At 33.4% G+C, this 21,839-nt stretch overlaps 3 protein-coding genes across 16 annotated transcripts; all 3 read right to left on the reverse strand.

Annotated features, from left to right (window-relative positions):
• Window positions 1-181: 181 nt before the first annotated feature.
• Window positions 182-6,153, reverse strand: LOC122296933 (probable inactive receptor kinase At3g02880). Its single transcript, XM_043106727.1, has 5 exons — window positions 5,567-6,153; window positions 4,207-4,465; window positions 2,580-2,603; window positions 2,418-2,445; window positions 182-387 (listed from the first exon to the last, which is right to left on the reverse strand). Exons 1-5 carry the CDS (start codon window positions 6,151-6,153, stop codon window positions 182-184), a joined length of 1,104 nt encoding a protein of 367 aa, XP_042962661.1.
• LOC122295637 (disease resistance protein RUN1-like) lies at window positions 2,076-16,479 on the reverse strand. Of its 14 annotated transcripts, XM_043104723.1 has the most exons (15): window positions 16,341-16,479; window positions 12,659-13,768; window positions 11,825-12,115; window positions 10,804-11,715; window positions 10,093-10,696; window positions 8,397-8,545; window positions 8,193-8,304; window positions 7,917-8,116; window positions 7,656-7,786; window positions 6,530-6,586; window positions 5,567-6,146; window positions 4,207-4,451; window positions 3,264-3,343; window positions 2,580-2,662; window positions 2,076-2,445 (listed from the first exon to the last, which is right to left on the reverse strand). In XM_043104723.1, the coding sequence occupies exons 2-5, from the start codon at window positions 13,196-13,198 to the stop codon at window positions 10,181-10,183; spliced, it is 2,259 nt and encodes a 752-aa protein (XP_042960657.1). In that variant the 5' UTR covers window positions 13,199-13,768; window positions 16,341-16,479; the 3' UTR covers window positions 2,076-2,445; window positions 2,580-2,662; window positions 3,264-3,343; window positions 4,207-4,451; window positions 5,567-6,146; window positions 6,530-6,586; window positions 7,656-7,786; window positions 7,917-8,116; window positions 8,193-8,304; window positions 8,397-8,545; window positions 10,093-10,180. The 14 variants fall into 14 exon arrangements, with proteins under 14 accessions (XP_042960657.1, XP_042960660.1, XP_042960654.1 ...); XM_043104726.1 differs by lacking the exon at window positions 6,530-6,586 and having other exon boundaries at window positions 5,567-6,137; XM_043104720.1 differs by lacking the exon at window positions 6,530-6,586.
• Window positions 13,200-16,861, reverse strand: LOC122296934 (disease resistance protein RPV1-like). The gene is made up of 3 exons (XM_043106728.1): window positions 16,341-16,861; window positions 13,295-13,768; window positions 13,200-13,206 (listed from the first exon to the last, which is right to left on the reverse strand). The coding sequence occupies exons 1-3, from the start codon at window positions 16,859-16,861 to the stop codon at window positions 13,200-13,202; spliced, it is 1,002 nt and encodes a 333-aa protein (XP_042962662.1).
• Window positions 16,862-21,839: the final 4,978 nt, after the last annotated feature.

Below are 21,839 nucleotides of genomic sequence, written 5' to 3' on the forward strand. Positions count from 1 at the left end.
CAACCAACACACTATGCTTAATTAGTCAACACTTATCTCTTGTTGTTATGATGATTCGACTTCTTAAACCAAACCAATCGCATCTTCCACATAGTTTTTCTAATTGGTCCAAATGATCAACCTCATCAGGATCCAAAAGGATATTTTTATGGCGAAGTCTCTACTTTAGCAAATTGATTCCTTAATCAACATGACCAACCTTCATACTTGAATATCTTAGGATCTCGGAAAGGATTTTCTCTTGCAATTGGATGAGACTGCCCTTATCTGGTTTTGAAGATTCTCTAACATCTTCTAGGAAACAAGTCTCTTCAACCTGATTAGCAATGAGGTTATACATCGCTTTTGCACTAGTTGTCTTACCAATTCCACCAGTACCGAAAATTCCTATCATGCGTGTGTCATTCATCTTAATACATAAAAGCATATTAATATCTTTCATATGAGACTTTATTCCCACCGGATACTCGGCAACGTGTAAGTATGTACGATTTAGTAGTATTCTCGGGACTTCTTGAACAATCTCTTGGATAAATTTACAGATTAGATGCCCATGAATCAAGTTGTTACTGTTATGCCCATGACTTCAAGCTACTGTAAATCCAAATCAATCATTATTTAAGTCTCCAAGATATTAGCTCTAGCATATCAGCATATTGAATATTTGTAACGGATAGATATTTAATGTTGATTTGTTACCTTGTATAGATTAAGAGATTACTGTCTACAACTACCAAATATACCTGTAAAGATCATATAGTGAATGTGTGAAATTTCTTTCTCCTATACTTTGTTCTTTCATGGTTTACGAGCCCCAAGGGTCTACACCTATTGTTATTGCTAATTCTAGTTCTACTCCCACCTCGTTTTCCTTTCCCAACATTACACGGTCTCTGTTAAATTGGACCATAAATAGTATGTACGTAAGTACTTGATTTTAGGGTGGGTTGTTCAATTCATAGTTTCCTAAATTCCCTTGATTTGTAGAATTTTTGGTGTTTGGTTGCTTAGAAAAGTAGTATATGCTGGACAAATTAGTATTTTTGATACCTTGTTTGATTTTCTTGTCTTTAGTTTCAAGAAAGGTCTTGCATAAGAAAAGCCAAAAAAGTTGAATTTCTTCACCTTTTTTTATTTTTTTTCCCGCTATTGGATTTTTTTTTTTTTTCTTACTTCACCCGCTGGTGGGTTGCTGAGAAAAACTGATTTGAAAGGAAATAAAATTGAGGTTTGAAATATGATTTCTTTCTAATACAATTAATGGAAATTATCATTTGGGAGGGCTAGAGGATTGTCGGTTCATATCTTAGTTGCCGCTGTGTTCCAACCTTTCCCATAATCCAAACTGACCATCAGGGGGTGAAACTGAAGGTATATAGTAATGTCATGAGTTCAATCGTATTTTTTCCTGGTTTGGGACTATTGTCTATTAAAATTTGTTTGTTTTCCTATTCATTTTTATTTAGCTTATTTATATCCCTGTATTCTATTGTTGTGTTTGTTAAAAATTTGCCCTGTATTTATTTGCGTTTTTCTCTTTTGAATTTTTTTTACTGCAATTTTTTTATTTGGCTTATGAGGTCTTGGGTAGCCTTATTAGTCTCTATGTAGGGCTTTAATTTTCTTGAGTTAGCCAGATATGGGTATATAATATTAAGCCATATTTCAGGAAACAGAGGACATGAAGAAGAAATTTGTAGATAATGAAACAGAAAAAATTGACCATTTCCTCGGATACTCCTTTATATTTTTTGGTGGATTTGGCCAAAAAATACACTTCCATTTGCACCTTTTTGTTTTTCAATGAGCCAATGTTCTTATTGATTTTTCCATTTGCAGACAGGAGGAACTGCCAACCGATTTTGAGCCACAAAAGATGAAGGAGCCAAGGAAAAACTTCCAAGACTGCATGCTTGTTGGTGTCCTTTTGTGAACTATGCCCATCCAACTCTCCAAGACTCCATGCTGTGTCTCTACATAGCCAAATACTAATACTAATACAAAACTTGGTAATAAAAACAAAGACCATTGCATTTAATGTAACAACTGGTTACATTAAGAAGAACAATCCAACCAAAGGCAACTTCCAGGTTATACCAAAAAGAACAACATCCTGGTTACGTCATAATGAGCAATAAATTGTTACAATTCACCAATTGTCTTGTCCACCATGAATGTTCCCAATCATGAGAAATCAAGCCACAACTTGCTATACAGTTCAAACAGTGAAAAACCAGCAACTCAAAGGCAAATTTTTCTCTTTCCGTCCCACAATTGTCTGCCAAAAATCCGTATTTATAATTCATGAAAGTATGAATTAGTACCTAATGATCTTAACCTTGGAAATTAACGTCGTTTAGAAAGGCACAAAAACCATACGTGATCCAAACTTTACGATCACAAAACTTTAAAAAAACCAATCTTGATCCCGAAAAACTGCAACCCCTGCAACACCAAAAACAAGTAAAGTAGCAAACAAAAAAGCTGCATTATAGTTATTAAAAGCAACAACTTTACTTTTCCCCAACAATCCAAAGCCAAAATTAAAAGAAATGCTCGTCATAAAGGAAATTCCATACCTCACTAGATCTCAGATAAGTGAACTGAAAGAAATACCCCATAAACAACTATCAGATGCAATCATGTCCTTCAATCTCTTCACCTGAAAGCCATGATAAATCTACATTTGTGTCGTATGCATGGAACTAGTATATAAACTAAAATAAATTCTAATCTAGTTCAAAAAATTAAGTTCTAAAATAAAAAGTTAAGAGCTAAACAATCAATGAATCAAAGCAAGAAATAATTAACTTATTAAGCTATAATCACAATAAAAAACTAAAATAAATTTTAAATATGCAAATTAATCTAAACAATGAAAAAACTATTAACGGATAATTTTATTTTTAACAAAACTATGAATCGGGCTCTCATCTGAGTAAAATTATTCTAGATCATGAAAATATAATTGAATTTATATGAAGAATTTTATCCCTCTCAATTGATATGAAGTAAGAATAATAAATCGTTGAACGCATGATTAATTGGAAAAAAAATCAATCTCATAAATAATATTACTAATCATTAATGAGGTTTCATCCTTAACCTTTGTTGAAAATTTAGCTAGGCATATTCATGAAAATAAATTCTGAAATATGAACGTAAATAAATATCAAATCCATATTTAAAATGGAACTACAGAAAATTAAAAATTACACTACTCTCAAAATGTAAAAATAGCTACAAGTCTGTTACCGACTTACCGTTGAAGTTTGTTATGGTTACAATTCTTTCCCTTCTTTGATTCCTTCCGCAACTTTGATTCATTTCCTAACTTCAATTCCTTCATTAAGATAAAGTTCAAATTTAAGTAAGAAAAATAAATATTTCAAAACTAATAAAAATATAAGAATTAACACTATTAAATTGCAACTGACATAGGTGTTTTCTTGCTCCAAATTATCATTTCCTCCACCATACTTTCTACTACTCAACCAAATGAAGTTAGAGGTAAGGAGGCTTGAGTTAAGAGGAACTAAGAGGTAAAAGCATCAGAAATTAGAGTAAACAATGAGGGGTTCAAATATGAAAACTGCTGCTGCAGATAGGATGTTTTTGTTTTCTGTTTTGCTTCATTCTGAGCTCGAGTATTTCATCCACTGGACTAGAATATATTGTATGGATGAGGGTCCTTGGAGTAAGAAGAGATTACATGTGAGAAGGAGAGGGAAAACAAAATGAGAAACTTTTATTGCTGCTGCTGTCTCTTACAACTTTCTGCTGTTGTTGTGTGTGTTGCTGTTCCCCTAAACTTAGAGCTGGTTTTGGTCTGAGATTTTAAGGTCATTCGGTAGTCCTAATGTCACATATTGAGACTGAGTTGAAGAGATGAAATAAAAGCAAACTAAGGTGCTGAAACTTAATAGGAATCAAGGGTTGAAGTTGCTGAATTTTTTCTGCACTAGAAGGACAGCCAAGAGCTTGTGTATTTTCTTGTTTTCAAACCATCCCTCTTTCTAATACATTCCTAATTACACAATCAAGGATTTAGAAGTGATCAAATGAAGATAAACAAGCTAGAGAGTCAACCAAACATAAACTAGTAGGAAGGAATCAATTGCATAAATTTAGAGGAGGAAACGCATTGCAGAAAGAGTTTGCTGCTATGCTACAGTTTTTTGGACAGAATTAAAAGAGGGATCTTACCTGCTGCTTTGGTGGCTTGTATGGTGGTTGTGCTACCTCTTGAGGTGGTCTAGAATGATTTTGCCATTTGCAGACAGAGGAGGAACTGCCGACTGATTTTGAGCCACCAAGAATTAAGGAGCCAAGGAAAAACTTAGTGAGTGGTGGAAGTGATGAGCAGCACCACTTCAAGACTGAATGCTTATTGGTATCCTTTTGCGAACTATGCCCATCCGACTCTCCAAGATTGCATGCATGCTGTGTCTCTACATATTTAATCCTTCTTAGTAAAACATAGCCAAATACTAATACAAAACTTGGTAAAAAGACAAAGACCATTGCATTTGACACTGCTTTGCAATTAACAACTGGTTACACCATAAAGAGCAATATCCTGGTTACTGTTGATTTATGTTTAATGCATTGTTTAAGTGGTCAGTTATTACCACATATGTATTTTCCTTTTATGTTGGGATGTTTGTTACTTGTTGATTTAGTCTTCCTACCACGTTTGTTATTGAACGTGGGCTATGTTATTGCTTTCAGTTATTTATTTCAGTTCTCTGTAAGGCTATTTAACAGCCAAGTTTGTTATTGAAATGATTAAGACGATTTCCTCCATTCTATCTATGCAACCTCTTCAATCTATATTTCCTTACTGTTGGTATCAGAGCCCCATCATAGGGGCCTGATTATTTTCAAGGCTCCAAAATTAAAGAGGCTTACTTCAAAAATTAGGTTTGGTTCAATCATATTAAAATATCCCATTAAAATAAGTTTTGGACTCATAAAAATATATAGAAGATTTTAAAACACTAGCTCAATTTAAAAATTATCTGCTAAATTTAAAAATAAGGATTCGAGATTTAAAACGTAAAGACAAAACTTGTGACCAATCGAGAGGAAAAGGAGCGGTTGGTCACAGGTAGTAAGTGAATATGTGTGTCCAAGAATATATATATATATATATATAGTAGTTGGGTGACGACAATTAATTAAATGCTACTACCTTAAAGGAAGAACAAGAAAAAAGAAATTGCAGACTTTGTTCAACCAGATTGAGTATTGCTTTATAATTATAAACAGTAAATTGAAGAATGACAGAGTTTTCCTCCAAACTGGCTTATAATTAGAAGGACTATTGGTATAATTGGACAATGTGATAGTGCTTCTTTGCATTGAAAATGATGTCAGTGAACACATTGAAAGGGATTACACAACAGAGGCGGATATTATATATATATGTATGTATGTATGTATGTATACATGCATGACAAAAATGCTATATTTATAAAGAAAGATATACAGAGGGCCCACCAATTCACGAACTAATATACATGCACATGTGAGAAAACATATTTTAGAAAGGAGATCAGTGTACCATGTAGATGAACGGCCAAGCTGGCCTTCTGCACAGTCAAATGCCAAGAGCTTCTCTTCCTTCCTATAGTAGTAAGCCACCAGAGGAAGCAGATTCGGGTGTCTCAACCTCCCTAACTTGCTCATATGCTCTTGAAACTCCTCTTTCCCCAAATTATTCATTTGTTTGAACCGCTTCACAACCATCACCTGTCCATTGTGCAAGGCAGCCTTGTAAGAAGACCCAAAGGATCCACTGCCCAATATCTCAGCTGAGGCTTTAAGCAATTCCTGCGTATCAAACCTCTCCCTATCTTCCCTGACAAAGTTCAGCTTCACATTCTCAACTTTCTGGATATTTCCACTGCGGTTTGTTGAGTCTTGCCCTGATTTGTTCGATTCCTTTATGCCTGATTTCTTTTGCAAGTTTGTTGGCTGTACTGGAGCCTTTGTCAATAAAGATGGTTGCCTCTTGTGGTTGATGAAGACCACTATACCTATGCCGATTGTTGCCATTGTTGCAAGTATAACAATCACTAGGATACTTGGAATTGAGCCTTCGTCACAATTACCCATAGGCTTTCCACATAGCTCTAAATTTCCTACCATTGATAGGACAAACCATCACTGCCTGAATGTTTTCACACATATTTATCTTTGTATATATGCACATGTGGGCTTTAGGCATTGTTTCATGTGGGTTTTCAGTTCTTTGGAGGTTTAAGTTGGCTAATCAATGTCCAATATTAGCGTGGAAAGTGCTAGATGCAAATGAAGCCTTGAGATGATCATGTATGTTCAAACATTATATTCAACTAAACAGTTTTGAGTATATATATAGATATAGATTTAACAATTAATCTTACAGGAAATACTCTCTATTTTAACTACCAGAACAATATAGAATCCAATAGATCACTTATAGGCTTAATCAATATTTTAGCTCAAAACATAAGACTGCAAATTTGTAACTATTACTTTGTACCTTAAGAGTTTGTTAGAAGCAGCCATTTTCTGATAACTCTGTGAAGAATAAACACAACTGAAGAAACACGTTTGTGTAAGTACATATACATGTACATGCACATGATACATTATATATATAGATATATATATATATATATATATATAGACTCACTAGAAAAATGAACTTTTCATGAGAAAAAACAGAATAATAAAGCAATGCAATGATCATAAAGCAGAGAATAGAAACAATTTCACAACCTAACAACATGCATGCTTCCTATATCCAAACAGAAACAAAACTCAAAATCCAATCTTATTGAGGGAACAGAATCCTCATAAGAGAAGATGCTGCAACAAGAGGCACTACCAGTATTAAAGCTTCTAGAAGAAAATCCTTCAAGCATGACTTAAGCATGACTTAAGCATGACCCCAGTAAAGTCTCCAGAATATTCCTCTATAACTAACTGAATAAATGTGAACCGTGTGATCAATGATTATAATCTGATTTGCTCTTACTCGAATATGTATATATGTGCTGTAAAGCATATGTATTAGGCATGAAAATGAAATACACAGAATAGAAATGAGAATCTGACTTCCTTTGAGACATTGTGTCAAGCACCTAGAGTGCACTCTTTATTTGAGCTTTAGGATTTATGGTTTGTGTAATTTCCGAAACCAGAAACTTTCAGCAATTACCCTATATATATGTGCTGTAAAGCTGATGTATTAGGCATGAAAATGAAATACACAGAATAGAAATGAGAATCTGACTTCCTTTGAGACATTGTGTCGAGCATCTAGAGCGCACTCTCTTTATTTCCTCTGTTTTTGTTGTTTCTTCAAAGCTCAATGCAATACTAATTCACAAACGATACCATCCTTGAAAGACTCAAAACAAAGTCCCAGCAAAGAATGCACGTACCAAATCAAACAAGAAAATGAAAAACCTTCACAAAACCATAACCACAAAATGGCAGGCCAATTACCCTGTATTTTGATAAATGCAGCCCACTAAGATCTACAAGTACAGTATGACGAAAAAGAAAATCAACAACTTTTTAGATTCTCAAAGAAATTAAGTTAATCTAAATTCATGCATTTGCCACACATGTTTAGAAAACCAGCTCCACACACATTTTACCTTTCTTCGCTCCACACATAAATTTGGTCATTAGTTTCAGCCTTTTAATGGTGACCTTCTAATGCCTAGTATAACAATTCATCCAACATCCTTTCCAATATGGTAAGAGGTCATCATAGTTTCATAGAAAGCTGTAAACGTGAAAAAGGGATAAGAAATCAGGTCCAATACATATTCTATTTGGTTAACCCCGAAAAGAATCAAAGAAAATTATAATTTCTTTTATGTTATGCTGTACAATTCTAACCTTATTATCCTTACCCTTCTTATGGTCATCAGGTCTATAAAAAATAGTTTTCAAGGCACTTAAATCTCCCTTTACAGATCTAGTCTTGGTCTAAAAACATAGACTTTGAGGCCTTGAACGTGTTTCAATATTCCTGGTAATGTTATGTATATATGTACTGGAATTCCAGTAGAGTGGTCGAGGAGATTACTTTGCTGCAAATTCCACAAGCATCCTGTGAATGAAAGGTTTGAGCCATTGCAAAACAATTCGAGAAATATTCATTCTATGTCACTTAAACTAAAAAATACCTTTAAAAGAGTACTAATTTCCCATGAAAATGTTTTCTAAGATACATGGAATATCAATGGAAGCTTATTCACAAGTCACCATGAGATAATGCAATTGAAGTTGATGATAAAACTGTTCAAGAAAGACAAGAGAATTCATTAGAAGAGTTGTTTGAGAGATACAATTGAGTCCAAAAGGAAAGAGTTAACTTGAAGAAAACTCACCAAGATCACTGAAGAGAGGCCTGCAGCTAGGGTTTATGTATAGGAAGGAGAACAACAGTGATTTCTTGAAATATTTGAGTTTTGGGGGGCTAAAAAGGGAAGGTCAAAGTTGCCCAAATCAAGCACTAAGACAGCCTGTGAATGAATAACTGCAAATCAAAATACAAAGTTCACAAACTCTCTGTATCCCTCATGTTATATATGTTGGTAAAGTTTATTACTTCTCCCTTACTATTGCAAAACATTGCATAACGGATGGGATAAAAAAATAAGGGATTAACAACACATGAATACAGATAAGGCGATGCATTATGATTGTAATAGACACAAAACATGCTGAAACAACATGCTCAAAATGAGTACAGTACAGTACAGTACAAACATAATGAAAAGTTAGCAGATAGAAATAGAAAAATTAGGATGATTTTGCAATAGTAAATTATAATTAGAAAAATTCTGAGGTCAACATAAATTCATGGGAGGCTGATTTTGCTTCCAGGAAAAATTAGGATGAGTCCACCAATTGAGATTGAATGTCTCAGAAAAATTAGCAAACAGAACTCTGAATAAGCCTGTGTGGAAGGACAGGCTTTCCACACAGGCTTGTGTCATATGCATGATAGCACAGAGAGAATATAATTCATCTTGAACTTGATTGACATAATTCATGATTCTACTTAGAGTCAAAGCTTCTGCCTTACAAGTGAGATTGTCTAATTTGACCTTAATATCTGCATGATTTTCACTTGTTTTAGACAAACCTCATTTCTTGACTGTCTGGGATAGAGTCTATCTATGATTAGGAAAATTCCATTGATAGGAGCTTTAAGATAAATTTTCAAGAAACTTATATGGCTCATCATCCATCGAACTCAAAAATCCATCATCATTCATCGACTCAATCATGTTACGGTTTCTCTAAATTAAACTGTTATAAAAATAGTGCACTTGTCTTCGTGTCTCAAGACCTTGATTGGGACACTTAAGAATCAAGTCCTTAAATCTCTCCCAACTCATAAAACTGTCATTATCATCTTGTTAAAAATCAACAATCTCTCTCCTCAAAGCACTAGTTTTTTGCATCGAAAAAAATTTAGAAAGAAATTTTGTGACGAGAATATCCAAAGAAGTGATAGATCTTGAAAGCAGAGAGAGTTAAACCATGCATTTGCATTGTCCTTTAAAGAAAAAGGAAACAAGCGTAGACGAGCTGACTCATCAATGAAGTTTTAGAACCTAAAGGTAGCATAAATTTGAAGAAAATCCTTTACATGCATGTAAGGATCTTCTTTCTCGAAACCATGAAAGGTAGGAAGTAGTCAAATTATTTGTAGCTTCAGCTCAAAGTGTGCCGCAGTGGTTTACATGATGGAGGGTTGGTGGTAAAATCAATCAAATATAAACTAAATAAATTATAATCCAGTCCAGAAAAATAAGTTCTAAAATAAATCAATCAAATATAAACTAAATAAATTATAATCCAGTCCAGAAAAATAAGTTCTAAAATAAAATAAGTTAAGAACTAAAAAATCAATGAATCAAAGCAAGAAATAATTAATTTATGAAGCTAATCACAATAAAACAAAATAAATTTTCAAAACTAATAAATATATAAGAATTAACACTATATATATAATTGTGATAATGCTTTATTTAATTTAGTAAAATTCTAAACAATTCAGCTATTATCACATACCCAAGTCTAAAATTCTTTATTAATTAAATCATCCATAGCCTCTTTGAATTTCCATAATGCTAGAGCTGGTTGAAGATCCCCGCCTCTTCTATTGTGGGTTCCAATCGGGTTCCAAGTCATGCTCACCATCATCTCGCGGGTATCTATTTGAAAGTTGAATAGGATTGTCATTCCCGTATATTAGATCGACTCCAGCACTTTTTAAGATTGCTCTCTCTGAATCACTTTCAAATGTAAACCTCAAATTATTGTTCCCCTCCCTGTAACTTCTTGACAGAATCGCATCAATAGAATTTCCAGCTATGTATTTTAGACATACACGATGTGGGTCCATTGAATCCCATAACCGCGTATCATCGTTTCCAATCCGCTGGCCGTTTATTGAGATAGTAAAACCATACAAAGTCCATGCTGGAAGAGGTCCCACAACAAAACACAAAACTAATGCCATGATCTGATGCCGAGAACACATGGACGCATTACGATCAATTTCTATTTCAATAAAATTAGTATATGAAGTATTCTCCTTGCAATACTTGAACCACTCTGGAATCCTACTTCCTGGATATATAATCATACTTGAATATTTCTCCCGAAAGCGTTCCTATTAAACCAAGTATATATATGTTAGAAAACAAATACAAGCTATCAAATATGGCATATATACAAAACAGAAAGAAATTAGTGATCAAATAGATGAGACATGTATACCTGAACCAATAATGGATCTGGCGCAAGATTCCCCACATTCACATGCACTTTATTGCACTCCGATAAGTCAATCCAGCTTAGCCGTTTTAATTCGGTTGTACCGAATGAAAATTCTGTTGATACATGAGGAAAGCATTCCAATAACCAGCATCCTTGAGCCTCTACATATTCTATATTTGGTGGAAGGTATTGAATTTCTTCAAGTTGCTTACAATCCTTCAAACTGAGGCGAGACAATCCAACAAATTCTTTTGTGGATGGAGGAAGTCTAATAATACCACTACCATCTAGGTTTAAATACCTCAAATTGGATGAGAAATTAGATGTCCAAGATAAATTATTTGATTCTTGAGGCGTCAATGGGAGCGATTCCATACTTGATGAAATTTCATTTTCCTGTGTACATTGCATGGATTGTCCATTATGCCCCACCTCCTGTCCAAAATTTACATAATTTGGACTTTTACTGACTGTAACACCCTCTAGACATTCCACCTTAAAAATGTTATTTGGAAGACGCACAAGGCTTTTGCACCCATACATATATAACTGTTTGAGCCCAGTGAGGAATGTAATGGATGAAGGTAGCTCCTGTATTACAGTGCTTTCTACCTTGACACACTTTAAATGTTTCATTTCACACAGAATTTCAGGAAATTTTTCAAGACTTGTACAACCTTCAAGTTCAAGTAATTCTAGAGATCCCAACTTGAAGCTTCTTGGCAACATCTTGAAATTGGAACATCCTTTCAATCTCAATTCAACAAGCTTCTCCAAAACTCCAACAGAATCATCAACCTCAGCTAATCTTATACATCCATCAAAAACCAACTCCTCTAGATTTGGGCAACTTGAAAGATCCGGTATATATGTCAAGTATCGACAGTAACTGAGATCTATACGTCTCAATTTCTGTTTAAAAAGAAGAAAATAAAGTAGACATATAAACAATTAAAGGAAATTTGCATCATACCTTAAAGGGAAGATAGATCGACATGAGATTGAAAATAAAGATACTTACCTTAGATTGCAATCCCGTTCCCAAACTACTAATATTGCCTCCTCTTATATTTAAAACAATGAGTTTCTTTCCATGAAAAGAAGATGGCAAAAACTCCAAAGAGCAACCAAGCCAATCAAGAACTCTTAACTCATTAGAGAGATAGTTCAATCCGTCACGAAAGATCCCCCTGCAGCATGTAATTTTTAATATTCTGAGGCTTTTCATTTTTGCAAACACCTTAGGACCCAAACGTATCAAGCAGTCCTCCTGAGGCAGATCTATCAATATGCCTTCAATTTGCCCAGTTCCCTAATGTGAGAATGCACAGGTGTTGAACTATAAGTTTAACATGCTAAGATTATATATATAAATATATATTTTTTCCAAAAATAAATCACTATCCCATTTTTTTAAGAAGGAAACAAAATACATAAGCCACATCTTTCTTCATATGGTGTTTCTATTTTAGATTTCGAAAGGGATAGCCTTATTTTTATTATCAGATTTTCAGAAATAAGTGAGCACTTTCAATTGTAAAAGTCATGTATACTTCTTTTGTTTCATACGTATTACTCAGTCTAAAATACTAGAACGCATCAGATAATCATAGCATTTTGCCTTTATAGGAAAAATATGGGAAAAAGGGAAATTGCTTTTTATGACTTTCTTTATACTTCTTTACTAAAATTATTTTATTTTCACATTGAGATAATATTTCATGTGGAGGGTACGTACGTGTCTATATAATAATTTATATGTATTTATGGATCCATTTGTTTTAATTTAATAGCAGCTTCAATTGAGAAAAAGGAGAACTCGGAAGTAGAATTATATCTCTAGGGCGAATCTTACCTTATTTTCTTCAAGTATATCGCGGACATCTTCGTGAAAGTATAATCTACTGCGCTTGCCAGATTTTTTGGGTGATTCTTGTCGGATAATTTCTCTACCCATATCTGCTAGTAAGTCATGCATCATCAGTCGGTCATCTTCAATCGTTATGAGACATTTATCATTGAGCATTTTGATACCGGAATCGGGAAAGAAATCACAACCATCTAGTATTTTAGTGACATCTTTTTTCTTGTTTCTTTTGAAGAAACATGCAATGTCAAGGAAAATACTTTTTGTAGACTCATCTAATCCATCATAACTTACTTTGAGTTTTTCCTGGATATCTTTTTCTGGAATTCTTTTGTACTTTTCCAATTCGCTTTTCCAATATTTTCTATCTTGTCCGTATAGATTTGAGCCTACCACCTTTAAAGCAAGTGGAAGGCCACCAGCATACTGTAGTGCTTCATCTATGAGATCCGCAAAACCATCAATCGGTTTGTCAGTACTTTTGAAGGCATTCCAGGTAAAGAGTTGACGGGCTTCATCGCCTTTCATTTCATTTCCTTCATAGGATAATTCAAACTCACTTTATGGTTAGTTAGCAAACTTGTATCCCTTGTTGTTATGATGATTCGACTCCCAGGACCAAACCAATCACATTTTCCACATAATTTTTTTAATTGGTCCATACGATCAACATCATCAAGAACCAAAAGAATTTTTTTACGGCAAAGTATATCCCTTATCAATCCCATTCCATGATCATCATCATCAACCCTTTGTGACTTTCCTAGAATGTTAGAAAGAATTTTCTCTTGCAATTGTCTGAGACGACCTCGATTTTGCTTTGAAGATTCTCTAACATCAGCAAGAAAACAACGGCCTTCAAACTTCTCAGCAATGAGGTTATACATATGTTTTGCAATAGTTGTTTTACCAATTCCACCAATACCGTGAATCCCTATCATGCGTACGTCATTCTCCTCAATACATAATAGCTTCTCTTTAATATAGTCTTCACGAGACTCTATTCCCACTGGATACTCGGCCACATCCAAGTGAAAACGATTTGGTAAGCTTGTTGAGACCTTTTGAACAATCTTCTGGATAAACTTAGATTCATCCCTACCATAGCAAAAAAGATTTAAAGAAGATTCATAAATTTGACTTCCTCACATTAAAAGACACGAGAACATGATTTGTGCAAAATTTTATTCTCATGTTATAAATGACGTTATTAACAAGGAAAATGATCACTACCATTTGAACTAGATACACGATAGATACAATTTTAGGTTGTGTTAGTTTCACACACTTCATTTTTTTTTTTTTTTAAAAGTAGAGTTCACTATTAAAAAAATAATTTCTTTATATAGATCCCAAATTTATCCAATTTGTTTCAAAATGAAATTACATGTTTTGAACTAACAACAGTTTATAAACATATGAATTTTTTTAGAAAGTGTAACAATTCTCATGGCTAGCTCTATAAGTACTATACCAAAACTATCATCCTAAGTGCTGAAACTGCTGATCAAAGAAGGTGCAGATCAGATGGTCTTTATCAAATTGAAGACTTAAAAAAGGTAAAAGAAATGGAACTTTGAAAATAGTTGAGAAGCAAAGCCATGTACGTTGTCATTCTTTGTTCAAATCGTTGTGGTAATGTTCTTCAGTACGTGACATATATGTGTTAAAAAAATACCACCCATATTCAATTTATACCAAAAGTTTGGTAAAGTTTTAATTTGCATTCTGAAGGACGGATAAATTTTACTTTGTACATTCTAATTTAATTTGACAATATATATCGAGAATGTGCTGCTTGACCAATTTAATTGGTAAATCATAAATGTATGCAATTACTTAGGGTAGAAATTATCTATATATATATATATATATATATTAATTTATGGTAAGAAATAAAAAAAAGACCGTAGTTCGAGTGTGAAAAATGTTATTGCTTAAAAAACATCAATATGAACACAAAGGATTCTGCATTTTGGTCATACGGAATGTGCAGCCAGCCCCAAAAGCCCAAGCACAGACCACAACTAAGACCCCAAAACCTTAGGAGAAGGCAAGCCCATCCCCTGAAAACGGCCTCGTTTTGTCCCATTTCACACAAACCCTAATCCCCCTCTCCTTCCCCGGTCCTCCCCTCTGTCTCGTTCCCGCTGATCTCTTCTCCCTCATCCCCTGTCGCCTTCCTCCCCCTCTCGTGACCTCTGTGCACCGCTCTGCCTACCAACCACACCCACAAAAACACACGTAGCCGAGTGTCATCCGACTCATCCCTTCTCTGCCACCCCTAGCTGCCACCGACCTCCATCAATCACAAACGAGAACTATGTTGCTCGTGAAGTGGTTTCTCGGTCTATAACTAGCGTGAGCCACCTCCCCCTCTGTGACCACCTTTCTCTTCCCTCCCTCGGCTTCTCGTTGTCTCTCTACTCCCTCTCATCTCTCGGTCTCACTCTCCCTCCCTCAGATTTCTCCTCTCTGTTTTGTGCCGTCTGCTGCCACCATCCTCCATGCGTCGACACCGCATCTCCAGTAATCCTCTCTCTCCATCTCTCTCGATCGTCGCTCTCTTTAACACGAAACCCACACCCATTTTGGGTTCGAAAACCCTAGCTACCGCCACCTCGCCGTGCCATGTCTGCCAGATGCTGGCCACGGTGAGCCCTTACACTCTGTGTTTGTCACACTCACTCACTCTCTCACTCGCTCTCTTTCATTCTCTCTTTCTGTCTCCGCCTCTCTGTCTCTCTCTGAAATTTTCCACCCGCCGACCACCCCACTACCTCTCACTAGCGTACTTCTCCTCCTTCTGCCGTCTCTCACTTTCCCTCCTTCCGCGTCTGTCTCCGTCAATCTTCTGTCCCTCTCATCCTCTGTCTCCGTCACACTCTCTCTCAGGCGGACGACTACCCACTTCCGCCTTCCCTCTCAGTTTCCACTCCCTCACTCTGTCTCACCCTCTCGGTTTCTCCTCTCTCTCTCTCTAGCTCCGCAACACACACAATCTGTTTATTTCTACCTGAGACCCACCACACCCATTCAAGAGACCACTTCGCCTTCAGCTTACGGGACGGGAATGACCACATGAAGCAGCAGAGCTCGGGACGCCTGTGATCATCCAGAGATTCTACCCTTCGTGTGTAAGTGGCTCTTGGACCAACGTTGAAAATAATTATTGATGTAAATTGTGAATTGTGATACGTGAAATTCGAATAATTTTACTTATCAAAGTACCACACACCATTCTTCCTTTAATTTTTTTTTTCCGTTTTTTCAAACAAATACGTGGTAAATAGATTATTTTTAGGATGAAGCGGAATAAAAATAAATAAATAAAATATGTAAAGTGTGGCGAGTGATGCTCGTGAAATTCTGTTTTGTGGCTGTGGCCGAGTGCCATTCGAAGTATATATATATAGAGTTTTGCTACGCATTAATCTGTGTATCAATACTGATTTATTCATACTTAAAATTTAAATTAACACTATTTTTAATTAAATTTATTTTTTGACCAATTACATCACATTGATATACAAATTAATGCACAACCATACTTATAAGTATATTTTTTCATATATATATATATATATATTATTTACTGTCAAAGGAAGTAATCAGATCAAAACTAAAAAAATATATGAATAGATAGAGGGATAAGAGTTGTTGAAATTACTGGTCGATCTTCAAATGAAAACCGCTTAGCCCGGCAGTTTGATTCAAGGCAGTCTTCCAACTCTGAACTCTAGCATCATCGAACCTTTTTTCATGTTCAGCGAACGCCTTTTTAAAACTATTTTTTTGGTATCGTACTGTTGATGGCTTGACTTTGTAATACACTGCTAGAACCTTCTGTTGTTTTGATTCTTTACATTCTAGGATCTTCAGCAGCTCATCCAAACACCATGAAGATGACGCATAGCTTTTAGAAAATATTATGAGTGAAATCTTTGACTCTTCAATGGCCTTTAAAAGTGCAGGTGAAATTTCTTCTCCTTTTTCCAGCTTCTTGTCATCCCTATAAGTGTTGATTCCATTTTGAACCAAAGCTTGGTAAAGATGACCAGTAAAATTATTGCGTATATCTTCACCTCGAAAGTTTAAGAATACATCGTGACTTGATTGCGAGGTTAAAACAGGGGAATTGGAGGAGGAGGGAGAGGAAAGGACTCCTGGTAATGCGTTGGGAGAAGTCATTATGAATGTAAAGTATAATTAATTGGAGATGGATGGATCGAGGAAGACGATGGAGCTCCTTATATAAGTCTCGTTGCATGAGGAGGAACTTCTTGGCAACTTCCGCGTTGCATCATAAAAAGCTGTCATCTGAATTGGTATAATTATTATAGGAGTTGAAAGAAACGTGTCCTGCCAGCTTTTTACTCATGATACACGATCCCGTCGGTGGGAAAAATTATTATTTGTTATAAATTTCAATGGGAATATATTTTTTGTTATTATTTATTTCTTTATCTAAACACAATATTTTTCATTTCTAAATTTTTAAAACTTCCACATAAATAAACAGTAAGGAAATTACTTATTTAAAAAAAATTAATAAACATTAAAAATGGATAATAAACAGTGTATGAATAATTCACAGTTCGACTATCTATGAAATAGTGATACATACACATTTTTCAAATATCAAAATTAAAAATTATCTCATCTCATCTATTCAAATACTTATTTTTTTTATAAATTATTTTATCTCATTTTAATTTAAAAACTGCATTATTATTCAAAATATATCATCTTATCTTATTTGAATTGCATATCCAAACGGGCATTAATTTATACTTGTTTGATAAAATCAAAAGTGTCTTTAAACTGAGTTTATTAAAAAAAAAAAAAGTGTCTTTAAACAGAAGAAAAATTAAAATTATGAAAATTATTTTTTAGATATCAGTGAATGTTTGGGTTAGTTTGCACGCATCTCGATTAATCTTACAGGGTCTTGAAGTTAAAGGTCTTGAAGTTAAAGGTTGGGTAAATCTCTTAAGAGGACTCAAAAACAAATTCAAGGCCTAACCATAGTTAGTGAGATGCTACTAATGATCATAGAAAATGATAATTGGCTTACCCAAATTTATAGTTCAAAGTAAATGTTCGAATATTTTATATATTTTTTCTAAATGGTTAGTACAGTGACTATTAATTATTAATTAAATCGTCTATTTTTTTCACTTTTTTTTAACTAATTAAGGATATTAGAAATTGAAGCGAATTGAAGTACATGCATTATAATTTCTCAATTGCTTTCAAGCGAACTGAAGTGGACGCATGATAAGGAGTGCAGCTAGTTTTGTCTTTGGTGTGGAAAATTCTTTCTGCAACTTTTTTATTTTTAGGGTTTAGTTGATTATACATTTTAGATGAGATGAGATTTAATATTTTTTAAAAAGCTGAGTAAAATATTGTTATAATATTATTTTTTAATATTAATTTTGTTTTGAGATTTAAAAAAATTATATTGTTTATTATATTTTATATAGAAATTTAATAATGAGATGAGATAGTTTAGATTTAGGTAAATAAATGAAACCTTACCAAAGAGGTGGGCCTCTTATAGATTGAGGTCAATCGTTCATTTTTTATTTATTTTTAAATCTATTTGATGTTGTAAACGATATTATTAATCAAATCAAGTGAAATATTAATATTTATTCTGATTTTTGTCTTTTCTAATCTTATTTATTGCTAATTAAATTAATAATCACTTATTAAATTAATAATAATAGCAATAATCAATAACCTACCACACTTATTAAATTAATAATCACTTTTTTTTTTATCTTTTTCTTTATGAAAATTTAAAAAAATTATAATAATTAAGTAATAATTATATAAAAAAATTAAAAATTAAAAAATATTTATATTTGTAACATTTAAATATGGGGACTTTCATTATCTAAACCAGGGGTTAGACTTTAATTGCATGTGCTTAAAGTATTTTGTGTACGGAATATGCAAAAAGCCTACGCGTGGCAACTTCTTTACCCACAAAAGAAACGGCTGCCACAAATTTCTTCAGCAACTTCCTTTTTACCGTGAGCCATTTCTCGAGGTCAGTCAATCAATCATTTAATTATTATTATTATTATTATTATTATTATTATTATTATTTATCTATTTAATGGTATAAAAGACATTAATCTAACAATTAAATTTAACAAAAATAAATTTTAAGCTAAACTCTTGGTCCATTCGTAGTTTCTTATTTTATACTATTTTTTTTTTTTTTTGTGATAAGTTTAGTTTTTACTATTGTTGATACGGTCAACAGATATGTTCAAGAGACATCACTCTATCTAAACAGATATTTAACCTTACCCTTCATAAAAAAAAGAAAGACAACCTCTACAAAAAATATATGAGGGACAAAATTTTTATTTTATTTTAATTAACAATAAAGAAATCAAAAAGAAAAGAAAATATTGTTTAAAAGCAAATCTAAATTATTGTTTGAAAGCAAAATATCATCTTAAGAAATAATTCTACTTCCACTAACTTGAAAGTACTTTAGCAAAGTTTCATAGGCTATTATTGGAAGGTTTTTTTTTTTTTTAGTCCAAATCTGAATTTCCTAATTGCAAGCCCAATAAATAATGTAATTTTCTCCCTAATCCCAATCTGGATTGCCATATGCAATTATCTCATTGTGGCTAAAACTTACATTTATGCTACTCACCTGGTCACTCACTTCATGTTCTAGTTTGCTTAGAGCCATAAGCATCCCTCCCGCATCAACATTCTTCTAAATATTCGTGTAAGTCTACTTGAGATTTATGGCCAGAGATGGATCCACAAACAAATTAAGCATCATTCACATTGAGTTTAATCATTATATTAATCTATTCAAAATTTGCAGTTTCATTTATGTTGATTTGCATTGAAAAAAATGTGGAAAGTCGGTCTCATCTATTTATGATGCAAATTCAAGTAAAGTTATATACATATATATGTCCGACATGGCTTCCAATCTTGGTATCTTTTTGAAAGTTCAATATGTGGATCACCATCATCTCGACATTGATCTCTTTAAAGATTGAATACAATCCGTGAAATTGCCATTTTTGTATATCAGATGGACTCCACTACTTTTGAAGATTACTTCCTTATTGAGCATTATTCCTACCATCTCTTGAAGAGATCTATTTTTTCTCTCTACTACCTCATTTTGTTGAGGAATTCGAGGAGCAGAAAAATTATGTACAAAACCATTTTCATTACAAAATGTTTCAATATTTTTATTAACAAACTCTTTTCCCCTATCACTTCGGATACTTGAAATAGTATAGCCCTTTTCATTTTGAATTCTCTTGTATAACTTGGTAAAGACATTATGTGCCTCATCTTTATGAGCAAGAAAGATGACCCAAATATATCTAGAGAAATAATCAACAATAACAAATGCACAATATTTTCCTCCTAGACTTGCAACTCTATTTGGTCCAAAAAGATCCATGTGTATCAGTTGCAGTAGTCTAGTAGTGAAAATATGTTTCTTGGTTTTAAAAAAAGTTTTTGTTTGTTTACCAAATTGGCATGCATCACAAATTTTGTCTTTAAGAATTTTTTTTTTTTTGGGTAAACCTTTCACAAGATCATTTTTTGAAAGTTTGGAAATAAGTTCCATGTTGGCATGACCTAGTCTTCTATGCCATAGCCAACTAGTTTATTTTGAGCTGAAAAACAAATAGCATCTTGTGAGATAATTTCTTCAAAATCGATTGTATAAACATTGTTGCTTCTAAAAGTAATAAAACAAATATTACAATTATGATCATTCAAAATAATACACTTATCCATTTTGAAAGTAACTATAAATCTTTTATCACATAATTGACTTATGTTCAAAAGATTGTGTTTTAGACCTTCAACAAGTAGAACATCTTCAATTATGAGAGAATATTCATTACCAATTTTACCTATTCCTACGATTTTCCTTTTCGAGTTGTCTCTAAATGTCACGTGTCATTCCTCTTTAGATTTAAGATAAAAGAACTTAGTCTTGTCTCCCGTCATGTGTCTTGAACATCCACTATCTAAAAACCATTTATTTTTTACTTGTGGAGGACTTCATGCATACCTATAAAAATAATTAAAATGATTTTTCTTGGTATCCAAATTCTTTGGGTCATTTATTTATTAGTATTAGAAGAAACAATATTTTTAGGTACCCATATAGTATTAGTCATTGTATGCTTTCTTCTAATAGGACAAGTATGATAATTATGACCATTTCTATTATAAAAATTGTAAATAGCATGTGACATATATGAAGAACTTGAATAATTATAATATTATCTTTTTTTGACAAAATTATTTTTATGAAAAGAATTTTGAATATTAGACTTTGATGTAGAAGGATTCTCAAAGAAGTTTTTATAAGGTTTGTATTTTTATTTTGGCATATATCCCAAGCCTGTCTTGTCAAAAACACATCTTTGACTACTAAGAAGTTTTTTAAAATTTCTTTTTCCATTCGTAAAGTTTTCAACAATATTTTCTAAATCAGTTTTCTTTTTCTTCAACTCAAGATTTTCATCTTTCGAAACGATGCTTTCTTTTCTTAAAATATCAATTTCGTTTGTTAAAGAATAATTTTTCTTTTTTAAAGCAGTATACTTGATACCCAATTTTTCAAGTTCCTCATATACCTCTTTTAAAACATTTTGCAATTATTCATATGAAAGATCTTCAATATTATCAAGATTTGTTACCTCAATATCATCTTTAGTTATAAGACAAAGATTTGCTGATTCTTCATTACTTGCTTCACTATCTGAGCTATTTTTTTTTTTGAAATGACATCTCAAATATCATTGATAATTGATCAATTACAGAGTTTGTCTATCAAGACATTACCTGAGATAATCTCAGGACCCTCCTCGATCATTACAATCTCACTCTCATAATGGAAACTTAACTTAGCTAACTGATGTGCTACACTGTTTGCTGATCTTGGTGCCCACGAAACTGTCCAATCATGCCTTCGGTGCAGCAAACCTTGTATGTCTTCCACCACTTGCCCAAACCACATCCAGTTGTCACCCTTTGTGTTCACTGTTTTTACCACCACCTGTGCATCACCTTCAAGAGTAACATTTCTAAAGTTAAGTTCCTCACACAGTTCTACAGCTCTACACAAAGCCAAACATTCAGCTAAAAC

This window comes from Carya illinoinensis, chromosome 15 (assembly GCF_018687715.1).
Source record: "Carya illinoinensis cultivar Pawnee chromosome 15, C.illinoinensisPawnee_v1, whole genome shotgun sequence".
NCBI classification, from domain to species: Eukaryota; Viridiplantae; Streptophyta; class Magnoliopsida; order Fagales; family Juglandaceae; genus Carya; species Carya illinoinensis.

Bases quoted from the DNA above. Each gene is read 5' to 3' on its own strand.
- LOC122296933 (XM_043106727.1), bottom strand. From the start codon at position 6,153: ATGGTAGGAAATTTAGAGCTATGTGGAAAGCCTATGGGTAATTGTGAC. The intron at 2,604-4,206 runs GTAAGATCCCTC...TATTTCTTTCAG, and splicing joins ACAAGCCACCAAAGCAGCAG to TTCACTTATCTGAGATCTAG. The intron at 388-2,417 runs GTTTTTTTAAAG...CACGCATGATAG, and splicing joins GTTTTTCGGGATCAAGATTG to GAATTTTCGGTACTGGTGGA.
- LOC122296934 (XM_043106728.1), bottom strand. From the start codon at position 16,861: ATGACTTCTCCCAACGCATTACCAGGAGTCCTTTCCTCTCCCTCCTCC. The intron at 13,769-16,340 runs GTAATTTCAACA...TTGCTATGGTAG, and splicing joins TTTCATTTGAAGATCGACCA to GGATGAATCTAAGTTTATCC.
- LOC122295637 (XM_043104729.1), bottom strand. From the start codon at position 13,198: ATGAAAGGCGATGAAGCCCGTCAACTCTTTACCTGGAATGCCTTCAAA. The intron at 12,116-12,658 runs GTAAGATTCGCC...TTCTCACATTAG, and splicing joins ATATACTTGAAGAAAATAAG to GGAACTGGGCAAATTGAAGG. The intron at 11,716-11,824 runs GTAAGTATCTTT...CTTTTTAAACAG, and splicing joins GAACGGGATTGCAATCTAAG to AAATTGAGACGTATAGATCT.